The sequence below is a fragment of the Manis pentadactyla genome, chromosome 8, assembly GCF_030020395.1.
Source record: "Manis pentadactyla isolate mManPen7 chromosome 8, mManPen7.hap1, whole genome shotgun sequence".
NCBI classification, from domain to species: Eukaryota; Metazoa; Chordata; class Mammalia; order Pholidota; family Manidae; genus Manis; species Manis pentadactyla.
In genome coordinates, this window is record NC_080026.1 from 104,824,677 (window position 1) to 104,836,751 (window position 12,075).

Consider the following 12,075-nt stretch of genomic DNA (forward strand, 5'->3'; position numbering starts at 1 on the left):
ATTATAAGGGTCAAGTGAAGACATGTTTAAATGGGTCCCATTTGGTATGAATGCAGTGCTCAAAACCCAGGAGCTATAATAATAATGATTATTCACATTATTATCACATGCCTATTAATTGGGGTACAGGCATGTCTACCCAGCTGGGACATCAGCAAGGCATAGTACCCTGGCTTATAGCCCTCCAGCTGTGCCCCTACTGTGTTCCCTCCTCTGCCGCAGCAGACACCACCACCCCATGGAACATCCTGGACTCACTGCACAAGAGCACAGGCAGGGGTGTGGCTGGAATGCACTGACAGGGCAGAAACACGGGGCACCAAGAGGCCTCCTTCCCTCACCCCTGGCCCTCTGGGTGTGCCACTTGAAGGCTTTCTGTATGAAAATGCAAACACTTCTGAGCTAAACAATCAAGCTTCCTGTGGTAGGTGAGCAATGTGGTGCACCTTCTGAGGGCCAGTAGACTGAAAAGCACAAGCTCCAGGTGGGCAGGGATTGGTTCTGTGTTTGCCCAGTGGAAGGGTCCCAAAGCAGGTGCTCAAGAAATTATGTTGCTGGGAAACTGCAGGAGGCCTCTCCCACCCCTCCTCTCTTTCTGTGCCTTCACCCCTTCTCCTTGCACTCTACGTGTGGACGGGTTCCTGCCCTAGGAGCCAGGAATGTTAATCCATTTGGAAAGAAGGGTGTGTCAGTGGGGCCCTGGAGAGAAGCCCCAGGATGTCTCCTACATAAGTTTCAGTAACTTTTCTAGACTGCTGCAGCCAGGCAGTGGGCAGGTGGCCACATGAGAAAAGGTGCTTAATCATGACTACATATGAAGGACTATAGCCACCCGTGCCCCATAACACCACACCTGTAATACTAGGTTCCCAGGGACATATGAGGTGTGTCCCTTCAGAAAGTTCTTTGGTCAAACATGGTTGAAACCCACCTCTTGTGGAAGTTCCTCTGGGCAAACTAAAGACTCTAAGAAATCCCACAATTACTATCTTTTTTAATCCAGGTATCTTAGTTTGATGAAGGAATACTGTCTTTCTTGGAACACCAAAGAATATCTTATGCAAAATGCAGACATCCTGTGAATGTGATCTGGAGGATGCTCTGATGTGATAGGAATACAATTAATGACAGCCGAGCACATAGGAAAGGTTGCCTCTTCCTGAATTCCTGTCTCAGAACTGAGGGTCTCTGCTGAAACTCATCCCTGAAGACTGCAGCCAGGCAGCCGAACTGTGGGAGGGGTTGCAGAGCTGATGTGTCTGTGGCTCCACCTGCTGGACGGGGGGAAGTCTGCACAGACACCGTACAGGGATTGGCTGAGTGCAGCCGGACAGAGTCACTTCCTCCCGGAAAGGCTCCAAGCAACACTTTTCCTGCCACTTCATTAAGCTTGTGCTTGGCTCCTCTGAGACGAACAATTCAGACAGGGCTGCCTTTCTCCCATAAAAGCTGGCTTTCCCACTTCCCTGTCTCCCTCACATGGAGCCTTCTTCCTGCTCTGTGTGCTTTTTCCTGTCTAGACCTCGGGGGCTGGATCAGCGGAAGAAAAGGAAAACGATCATATTGCCATGCCAGAGGATTACTTCCCCTCCCTGGCCTTGGCATCAGCCTCGGGGTGCATGTGTGTGCGCACGTGTCCAGGAGTTGAGGGGGGTGTGAGGTCCTGTGTGTGTTACAGGGTGTGGGAATGTGTAGGGGTGAACAGTGGGTGCAAACCTGAGAGACCGTGACTGAGCGACAAGGCTTCCTTGTGTGTGTGCACACAGGCCCACGTGCATGAGAGAAGGAATGGGTAAGGCCACAGACCAATGTGAGTAGAAAAGATGAGCAAGATAATAAAGCCAGAAGGTAAAATACAGGCCACGTGTCAAACAAGCAGTGTTCTGCTTGGCGTGGTTCTGGGAAAATAACACTTTTCACAAATGTTTTATATAAACAACATTTTTGCATAAGTGATAGCTTTGCCGTGAGTACGGAGCATTACCAAGGGTGTTGGAAAAGCCTGGGGCATCATCAGGAATTTCTACCTGAATCTTGGCTCTGCCATGTACGAGCTCTGGCAACCGAGCTCCGGCGCCGTTTCCCTCACCTGTAAGGGAAGGCTGTTCATCACTGCCCTGCCCGGCTAATAGGTTTGCATGGAGATGAAGTCAGATGGTGGCAGAGCAAAGAGCTGAGTGTGGAGACCACGTGGACGCTGTAGTCAGAAAGTCTGGGTCTGACTGCCTCTTACCAGCTGGGTGCATTCGGAACGGATTCTCTCTGTGCCTCAGTTTCCTCTGTTGTCAAATGGGGATAACAATAGCACCTCAGAGTTGTGAGATTTTTGAGGGGTTTTTTTTGTATATAAACGGTATATCATAGTTCATGAACACTATAAAGGCTCAGCAAATGTTAGCTCAATTAAATATGGACACTATTTATAGCTGAAAAATGCTGGTCCTATTTAAAGGTGACTTGGAATTGCCTAACCCTTGAGAAGGTTCTGATGAGACTAATGTAATTCCAGAAACAAGTCTAAAGTGGCAATGATGAAGAAAATAATGCTTTTTCAAGAATCCTCGGAAACAGGTGACAGAGGGAGCAGGGTGTTTTGCCCCCATCACTTTCTGCTCCTCCTCAATTTTGAAAACAGGCCATGAACACATTCACATCACAACTGTGGAATCAAAGATATCCAGAAAACAGAACCCAAACTGGATTCAGGCAATGAGAACACAAACGTTGCTACAGGCAAGTCACTCCTCCCACCCTTCTTGCCCAGAACCCTCCAACTTAGCAGACTCCTGGGCCTTTTGGAAACCCTGCGCTGGCACCCCCTGGGCCCCCAACGCCTGGCGCCATCACACGCCCCTACCAGGCTTCAGAGCAGAGAAGCCCATCTCCTGACATGGTTTTACTATGTTCATGGCCCTGTTCACTTCCACTCGAGCAGTTCATATTCTATTATCTGCTCTGGTGACTGGAACGTCTGTCTAGTTTGCAGTCAAGTTTTGGGGGATAGAACACAGCTTGGCACATCCTCAATACATACACTGTGAAAAAATGAACCACAAAAAAATTTAGAAATCTGCGTTACCTGCCGAAGACCGGGTTGAGCGTGTTGGGAATGTAGTGGTCTCGATCTTCAATTACTTTTTTGCCCAGCGTTATTTTTATATAAGGGTCACACTGTGGGGACAAAAGAGAGGGCATGCTCTGTCATCCTGTGGTGCAAGTGTAAGTCGGTTTCTGGGATAGGCTCAGGGGTGCCTCCACACCCTCTCTCGCGGGCCTGGCGAGGTCTGAGCAGTATTTCCCTTTCAGAGGCACCCAGCCAGCGCGCCTTCAGAGAAGCCGGGTGGGGTGCAGAGGGTGGCAGGGAGGAGTGACAGAGAAAAGCTCCTCCGAGGTCACAGCTGTAAAGTGAGAAGCATGAAGCAGAGGATCCAAGCCCCTTCCAGCTCGCAGATAAATCCCCACTGGGACAATCCTCCTGAATACATCGTTTTGATAGAGTATCTCTCCCCTAGTGAGATAACAGACGCCCAAAAAGAAAGAACAGGACAATTACTGTGGCTGATGACTGTAATTATCTTGCTACAGGAGAAGGCCCCACACCCAAACTCTTACCAGGCCATTGTTGTCCTGGGGCTGGAGCTCTAAGCCTCGAACAATGTAAATCCTAACTGTGCATTCCTGCGGGACGCTGTCAGGTAATTCCCGGAACTGCCTGGGAGGGGCTGGCACGCTGGGGTCATCCGACAGCGAGTAGATTCTAAAGGAGCCCTAAGACAGAGACACACCGATTACTCACAGGGCCCTTGGAGACCTGGGCTGAGGGCTCCTGGGCAGTGCCCTCCCCCGCAGGACACTCTGGGGCAGCCACAGGGGCTGTGGGATTGGGTGACAGCCCCTCCCTGTGGGACGGGCTCCTTTTTGTGAAAGAACATTTATTGCACTTTGTGTATTTACAGCAGGGAAAGTGAAATGATGATAAAGTAATTACTAACAGGTCAAGGGGAGAAGAAAGGGCAGGACAGAGGCAGGGAGACAGGGCAAAAATCTAGGCAAGATGGGATGCCAAAGCATGACGACAAAGGAGATAGTGAGGAGTGAAATTCTGCACGTATTTTGAAGATAGGAATAAAAGTGATTGTTTTGGAACCCACTGAAGTACTAAGGGTTATGTCCTTTTCCTTGCATCACCCCTGTAAACCTGCTCCCACACCCAGGCAAACTCCTGTTCATCCCTCAGGTCTCAGCTAAAAGGTGTCACCTTTCCCACAAAACCTCCCTGACTGACTCCAGCTGGGTGTGTATCCTACCAACCAACCCCACACTCACCCCTGTCACGCACTGACTGGCCCCTGCACTTTGAGAGTCTGTTTACTTTATAGTCTTTACTAGATTCTGTGTTTCCTGAAGGTGGAATTATGTCTTGCTGATCACTCTATCTCCAGGATCTAATATGGTGATGGGCATCTACTAGGGGCACAATAAATATTTTTTGAACTAGTAATTCACCAGGTTAGCTTGAGAGGCCATATATTTTATCCTGAAACCAGCTTAAGTACATGAGAAAATTTACTCAAGTTGGAATCAGAGCACGTGGGCCTTGGTTCCAGCTACATTCATGCAGTAAAGTAGCATGAAGTAATAAGCACCTACTATGTGCCAGGCACTGGGGACCCAAAAATGAAGTGAAGGAACCCAGTCTGGCACAGGGATATTATAAAGTTGTGACTCATGCTGTCTTTGATTGCTTGGTGGGAAGCCATCATAGGGATTTTGAGACCATGTGAAGTGTATATGCCCTGATCGATTAGCAATATTTGCTACTGGAAAGGATTAGGGAGTAACAGCACAGGGGCCTTGGATCTGCCAACTGTGGCTGGAGGGAGGGGAGGCCACGAAAGGAGATGCTTACAATGGGAAAGGTGCTTTAATAACGGCAGGAACCCAGACCTGTGGAGCCGAGAGCAGGAGTCCCTGCCAAAAACCATCAGGAGGCACTTCACAAAGAATGTGACATTTGAGCTGGTACTTAAAAGAAGAGTAGGAGTTTGTCAGACCACAAAGAGGGAAGGAAGAAGAGTCTGTCCCAAGGCTCCAAGTTGTGAGAGGACGAGGCGTGTTTGGGGCTTGCGACAGGTCCTCCCGAGCAGGAGGGTGGGGTGGCAGGGGAGACAAGTAGCTTAAGAAAGGCCAGCTCCACCTTAGGAAGGAGTTGAGACTTGATCCAGAGGAAACCCAAGCAATATCTTCAAGCAGTCAAGAAATATGATCAGATCTGCTGCACGAGGAATGGACTGGAATGGGATGAGGAAGGTGACAAGGGCCATCAGTTGAGGGGCTGCTGCAGTGTTCCTGCTGAGGGCCTCAGAGTGGGGGCCCGGCGGCAGGGAGGGAGGCTAGATCTCTCTGAGCTTGAGTCCACAGGACTCAAGATTGTATGGCATGAGTAGGGAGAAAATTGCTGAGAATGGCTTTGCATGTTCTGCCCTGACCCTACTGTCATTTTCCTTGTTAGGACCTCCTGGCATTCTTCAGATGTCAGCGTGTATGTTCCTCCTCTAAAGGCAGGTTGTCCTTTATCCTAGCTCTATAAGGAAAATAAAGGTGGGTTTTAAAGAGGACAAACTCACAGTTTTACTCACCTTAAACTCTCCTACCACAGAGGGATCTTCATTCTCATCTGATTTGCCTCGATACAGCTTGAAAGTATCTGAGAAGTCTGTCAAGCCTTCAAATTCTGTTACTTCCTCCAGCTCACAGTCATATACCTGAAAACCATCAACACACTCTAATTTCTCATTGAAATACAGGTAAGTCTAAAATAAAAAATACTGACAATACCAAATGGGCATGAGGATGTGGATGGAGCAACTGGAACTCTGACATTGTTAGTTGAGTGTAGAATGATACAATCACTTCGGGAAAATATCTGGCAGTTGCTTGTGGAATTAAATATCCACATATTCTATGATGCAGAAATTGCATTCCTGAGTATTTGTCCAAGAGAAATGAAAACATGTCCACATGGTACAGTAATGTCCATAGCATCATCATCAGAAGAATGACTAAACAAATGGTGGTCTATCCATACAACAAAACATCACTCCACAGTATTATGATTAGTACACATGGTGTGGGGGCGATCACGGGGAAGACAGTGTAGCCCAGAGAAGGCAAGTAGTGACTTTGTGGCATCTTACTACACTGATGGACAGTGACTGCAGTGGGGTATGGGGGGGCTCTTGATAATATGGGTGAATGTAGTAACCACATTGTTTTTCATGTGAAACCTTCATAAGGTGTATATCAATAATACCGTAATAAAAAAATTGTTAAAAAAATGGTTTAAGACATTTGGGCACACACACACACACACACACCACCACCACCACCACCACCACCACTCCACAATAAAAAGGAACAAACCATGGATGCACATGACAATATGATGGATCTCAAACTACTGTGCTGGGCTATGGAAGCAAGATACACACAAAACACACACTATATGAGCTCGTTTATAAGAAGAGAACAGGCAAAACCAATCCAGGCTGATGAGGTCAGGTCACTGTCTCTTACAGGGATGGAAGGTTGTGGGTAACTGACTAGAAGGGGGTACAGAGGAGTTTTCTCCAGGGATAGAAATGCTCTTTACCTTATTTTGGATAGTGGTTTGCATAGATATATATAATTATCATGAATCATTGAGTGGATTACTTTATTGTAATGTAAATATACCTCAATAAAAAACTAGAAGAAGAGAGGAGGAAGGATGGGGAGGGAAAGAAGGAAGCAGAGAGGGAGGGAGGGAGGGAGGAGAGGCAGTGGGACTGATCCACAGGCCAGATGGATCATTTTTCTAAATAAGCGGTTCTTTACATTCTGGCATTTCTTAAGCTACATTGAGAAGTGATGACAATAACATAAAAGGATGTGGGTTCTTTCCACTTTCATGAGGAAAATCATTTTAGTGGCTAAATAGTTCTCATTTGAAAGTTTTTTCCTCCTAGATACTGTTTGGAAAACTTTAGCATTTGCTTCTACTTGAGTGCGTTGCAGTCTGAAAAACTAAATGAAGAATTGGAAAACTCAAAACCTTAATAGAAGGATAATAGCCAGATCTGCATAGCTCAATACTTTGTCTTCCTCCTGGACACGTGCCCATGTTGTGACTTATGCTGCATACATGTAACAGAATCAACTTTTCAGCTAGTGAAACGGATGCCCATTTGGAAGACAGAATGAATCATGTTGACATTTCATGCTATTTTGCAAAAGGACCATGACTTTTAGGTCTCCCTGAGTCAAAATGGACAATTATTGGACTAACCGGTCCTGACCCATTCCCAACTCTCTGCCAGATGCCCCACAACTCCAAAGTAGCAGTCACATAACCATCAATCAGTAACTGTCAGTAAGCCCTGGGAATTTTGGCAAAGCCAAAACCCATTGCAAGAGGGCTCTCCAGGAGGCCAGAGCTGCTGGCCCCTCGCATCAGCCCATACCATCCAACATTCTAGCCTTCTACTCAGTCTGCCTGGGGCCAGTTTTAATGGGTGTTGATCCCCTTCCCACAGCAGCTCAGGGCCAGGTACCTTGAGTCTGGAATAGCCTTTCTGAATATATTGTCCACATTTTTCATGTTCCCCCATAGAAGCATAAAATTTACTCCACCAGTCAACAATTTCTTCCTCCTAAGAAAAGACATGTCAAAATGAAAAAAATCTTTAGTGATGACCTGGATTTCCAATCAATGAAAAAAAACATATGTAAGAGGAGAAATAGGTACTTCTGAACCTGAAATAGAGATTATATGACTTTTTTTTACATGCAAAATGGATAAAGCATTCATGGTCTTTCTACCCAGAAGTGGGAGGTGAAATGATCATCCTTGGCCTACAGCTATACAAGATAATTCTCTTACACCCTATAGACACAATCTATTTACTTTTTTTTTTTTTACTTTTTTCATCCTATTAGCTTATTATTAACATATACAAATAAATTAAAATAAAACTTCCAACATGTTTCCTACTGTTTCATTTCCTTTAGACCTTTTAGCCAGCAATGCATTGTAAAACAAACAAACAAAGAGAAAAAACCAAACTGACTGAGCTAAGAGTTGGAAAAAACTGGTTCTTATTCAAGTCCCATCCCTTACCCATTATAAGCCATACCCCTATGTTACAAGCCATACCGGCTTGGGCGAGTGGTTGAACATCTGAGGATCAATTCTTCACCCACTGAAGGGGATAGTAACACTAGCTGTCTCCACCTACCTTAGACAATTGTTTTGGAAATCAAATAAGACCATTAGGGAAGAGAGCTTTGAAAATGATAAAAGATGAAACAAAAAATAGGGAGGCATTGTGGTTCATTCAGACTAGTGACTCCCAACCTATCCTTAGAGATTCTAATTCAATCAGTCTGAGACCCGGACCTCCTGCCTGCTTTCATAAGTTCCCCAGGTGATTCCAGTGGGTAGTCCATGCTGAGGACATCTGGTTCAGCTGGGTGGCTCCTGATTGAGCAGAAGGGACAACACAGCAGAGTCACCTGTGCAACGTTTCCAAACTGCAGAAGGTTGTAACTTATAAAAGGCTGCTACCAATCCCACTCAGATATGTAACAGGAATAGACCCTCATTAGAACTACCCATTGTTTATTTTAATCAACCTGGGAAAGAATGGTGTCGCCAAAAATACAGTGTCACCTATAACATAGCCTCCAATTCAGTCTGGGGGGACAGAAGAAGGAATGCTTAAGAAGAGCTTTTTTCTTATCTATGTACAGTATATATATGTACACACACACACACACACAATTATTTCCCCTTTATGGATCAGTAACCTAACCCTGGATTTATGAAAACAAAGTTCTTTATGTACCAGCCAAAGGCAGAAAATACAAAAACACATGAATCTTAAATCTAGCAAAATGTGTACAATAGTTACCTTTTCTGTTAGCTGCTCATCACATGTATGGACAGGAAGGGGACAAGCCATGGAACAGGTCACATGGATATGGAGACCCCCATGAGCATTAGGTGTAAAGAGAAAAAGAGGAGAAGTTATGTTTCATGCATGTTGTATACTATCAACATTTTGATGGATTAAATTACTCAATTCAAGAAGATCTCATAATTAAACACACCTTACTGGTTTCTTCTCTGAAAATGCACAAAAGAATTACAAACAGTATTAAAATGAAAGGCTTGGTGGTAGCCACCCACATCCCATGTTTCCTAGTTAAGACAATCTGCCAGCACGGTGGTCAAAAGGGAGGCAGTGGTGCAGCTGCTATTCTCACCACCTTCAAACCTTTCATTCCATTTCGCTCCTAAATTATATCCCAACTTGGCCTAATTCTCATCCCTTCAAAAATCTCCTGTCACAAGATGTTATGTCCAGTACAACCATGATAGCATCATGTAGGAACCTTTTTCTGTTTTTACCCTATGTCTAAAAGCACCAAATACATATTCATCCATCAAAATTGTTCTAAGATGTCAAGTTTCCCATTAGCCAAATCCTTCCATTTGAGTTTCTGCATGGAGAACCCACTCCTGATCTCAGAGAACATCAGGAGATCACAGACTGGGGAGCTAGGATGTTTGGGCTGGAGTTTTCTCTTAGCACCTGCTGGTACATTGGCCAAGTTTGCCTTCACGGGCAGTTTGAAGAATTGCTCTCTGGGCCCCCTTCCAGAAATCCTAACTTCAGGCTGATTTCTAATGTGAGGACAGAACAATTCCCCCTGCAGGCACTCCCTGCAGCGCTGTGCGTGGGGTGGGGGGTGGGGGGTGGGGGGGGGCAGCCACAGGGCTTCTTCGGAGAGGCACACCCCTTGGGATTTTCTGGGTTGACTTTTGTTCAGCACACGGAATTTCCAAGAGAGGCAGAGAGAGACAGATATAAATTCTTTCTGTTAGATTCATACTAAAGTGGGATTAAAGGTTACATCATCACAGCCAAATTGAGATTTTGGAGAGAGATTTTATGCCAAAAATGCTTTGACATTATGAATGGTTCCTGAATTCACATTTTTCAACTCTTTATTCACATCTATCTTTAGCTATTCAAAAATCATTTCAAAGAAAAGAATAGTTCATGATTTGAAAATGCATTATTCAAGACAAACTACTGATTTTAAAATTTAGGATTAGTATGGGAGAATTTATCCAAGCCCACTTGCTCCTGTGGGAAGGAAACAGAAGCAACTGACGTAATTTGCTTTTTCATTTCCAGATGGCACAGAAGATTCTCCCCTTAGGCTTAAAACAATCACATTTGCTTTAAGATCATCTTTCCCTCCAAAGTCTGCTAGTAGCAAGAATCTGAAAGGAGAAGTCAAGTCTTCAGCTTGAAGCCCCCGCAGTCCCAGGCAGCCTCATGCATTTGCTTGTCATACATACATGCACTGTCGCTGGAGAAGCCATTTTGCTGAGTGCTGTTGACATACTGCTTAAACACTGGAATTGGAAGGTAATTGTTGAAATGTCCATGTAGGAATGTCCCTGTTGTCTGGCTAATCCTTACCAAATTTGCCCCAAATACTTATTTCTTGCTTTTCTTGTGGTTGTACTGAGCCCTTTTGTTAAGAACTCCCAGTCGTCACGGTACTGGTGTGAGTTTCTGTGAGTGTGAGACTGTCACCCAAAGCCACAGCCTCCAGCTCCCATCAACAGCACAGTCAGTTCTGAGTCACTCTCTCAATTTACCCAGATACAAAACCTGACTGAGTTAACAGTAATAGATGTCCATGACATACACATTACATGTACATGTAATGCATGCATATCACATGCATGCATGTATACTACCTGTGTGTATGTATACTACATGTACATGTAATCCAGGACATCAGCAAGCTTGTTATTGGCTCTGCCAAAGCTCAACTTTGCTCATTTCATTTTGCATAGATGGCTACTGTCTTCCTTGATGAACAGGTGGAATCAGTTTTTAAGGGAGATTCCAAAGCCTTTCCCATCAACACAGTGTACCTCAACTAGGTGTTAGGAGAGCAAGCTGACTGAAGTTATTTACAGAACAGCAGTCCCCCCTTATCTGCAGGGGCCACATTCCAAAACCCCCAGTGGATGTCTGAAATTGCAGAGTACCTAACACTTTATATCCTGTTCTTTCTATATGTACATACCAATGATCAAGTTTAATTTACAAATTAGGCACAATGAAAGATTAACAATAGTCACTAATAATAAAATAGAACAATAATAACAATATTCTGTAATAAAAGTTATGTGAATGTAGACTCCATCTCAAAATATTTTACTGTTCTCACCCTTCTTGAGATGACATGAGATGATAATATGCCTACGTCATGCAACGAAGGGAAGTGAGTGACATAGGCATTGTGATGTAGCTTTAGGCTACCACTGACCTTCTGACAGTATCAGAAAGAGGACCATCTGCTTCTGGACCGTGGTTGACTGCAGGTAACTGAAACCGCAGAGAGTGAAACCACGGAAAATGAAACTGTGAATAAGGGGGGACTGCTGGACGGTGGGAATGACTGATACTACCAACCCCACTACCCCACTGTTAGGTTGTAACTCAAATTTCTATGCTGTTAACTGAACTTTAACAATGTGTTACTACAGTAGCCTAGTCATCTGTTAACTAGTGCTAAGAAATGAGTGAAAACATGGGCATAGATTGCTTTATTCTTCTTGATTCTTCCATACCTAGGGGCTACCGAGTACATAGTAGGCATGAATTAAGAACTGATTGACAAAAAAAGCTGGAGGCACTTTATAGAAGAGGATCTTAAACTGCTTTTTCCCACAGTAATTGTGAAAAGGTACACAAAGAATCTTAAGTATATTGCACTTTACTTCTCCCTAGGTGCCTACTGTTTTGTTGGGAGTATTTGGGATTGTTTCGAAAGTGAATATGATAGTTTTACAAATTTGATATTGTCATTTGTGACTTGAGGAATCCCCGGGGAATAGAATCAAACAGACTGCCACAGAGTGCTGGCTGTGGAGAATGCGTTTAATATGGTCCAATTGTGAGTATGCTTAATGCAGTGGGAAGGAAGTAGATTTTTTTAAAGGAC

General features: G+C 44.6%; 1 protein-coding gene across 5 annotated transcripts in view; it reads right to left on the bottom strand.

Annotated features, from left to right (window-relative positions):
* Positions 1 to 12,075, bottom strand: part of MYOF (myoferlin) — a 159,909-nt gene that overhangs the window by 18,749 nt on the left and 129,085 nt on the right. For 3 of the 5 annotated variants that reach the window (XR_005023687.2, XM_036880108.2, XM_036880107.2), the window contains 6 exons: positions 10,412 to 10,468; positions 8,952 to 8,963; positions 7,593 to 7,691; positions 5,640 to 5,765; positions 3,613 to 3,768; positions 3,080 to 3,171 (listed from right to left, as the gene is read on the bottom strand). Coding sequence is in view for 4 of the 5 variants with exons in the window: in XM_036880108.2 (XP_036736003.2) it covers positions 3,080 to 3,171; positions 3,613 to 3,768; positions 5,640 to 5,765; positions 7,593 to 7,691; positions 8,952 to 8,963; positions 10,412 to 10,468 (542 nt within the window). In the remaining variant the exon portion in view is untranslated. The remainder of the gene's footprint in view (positions 1 to 3,079; positions 3,172 to 3,612; positions 3,769 to 5,639; positions 5,766 to 7,592; positions 7,692 to 8,951; positions 8,964 to 10,411; positions 10,469 to 12,075) is intronic. The other 2 variants (XM_036880110.2, XM_036880109.2) reach the window with 1 other exon arrangement.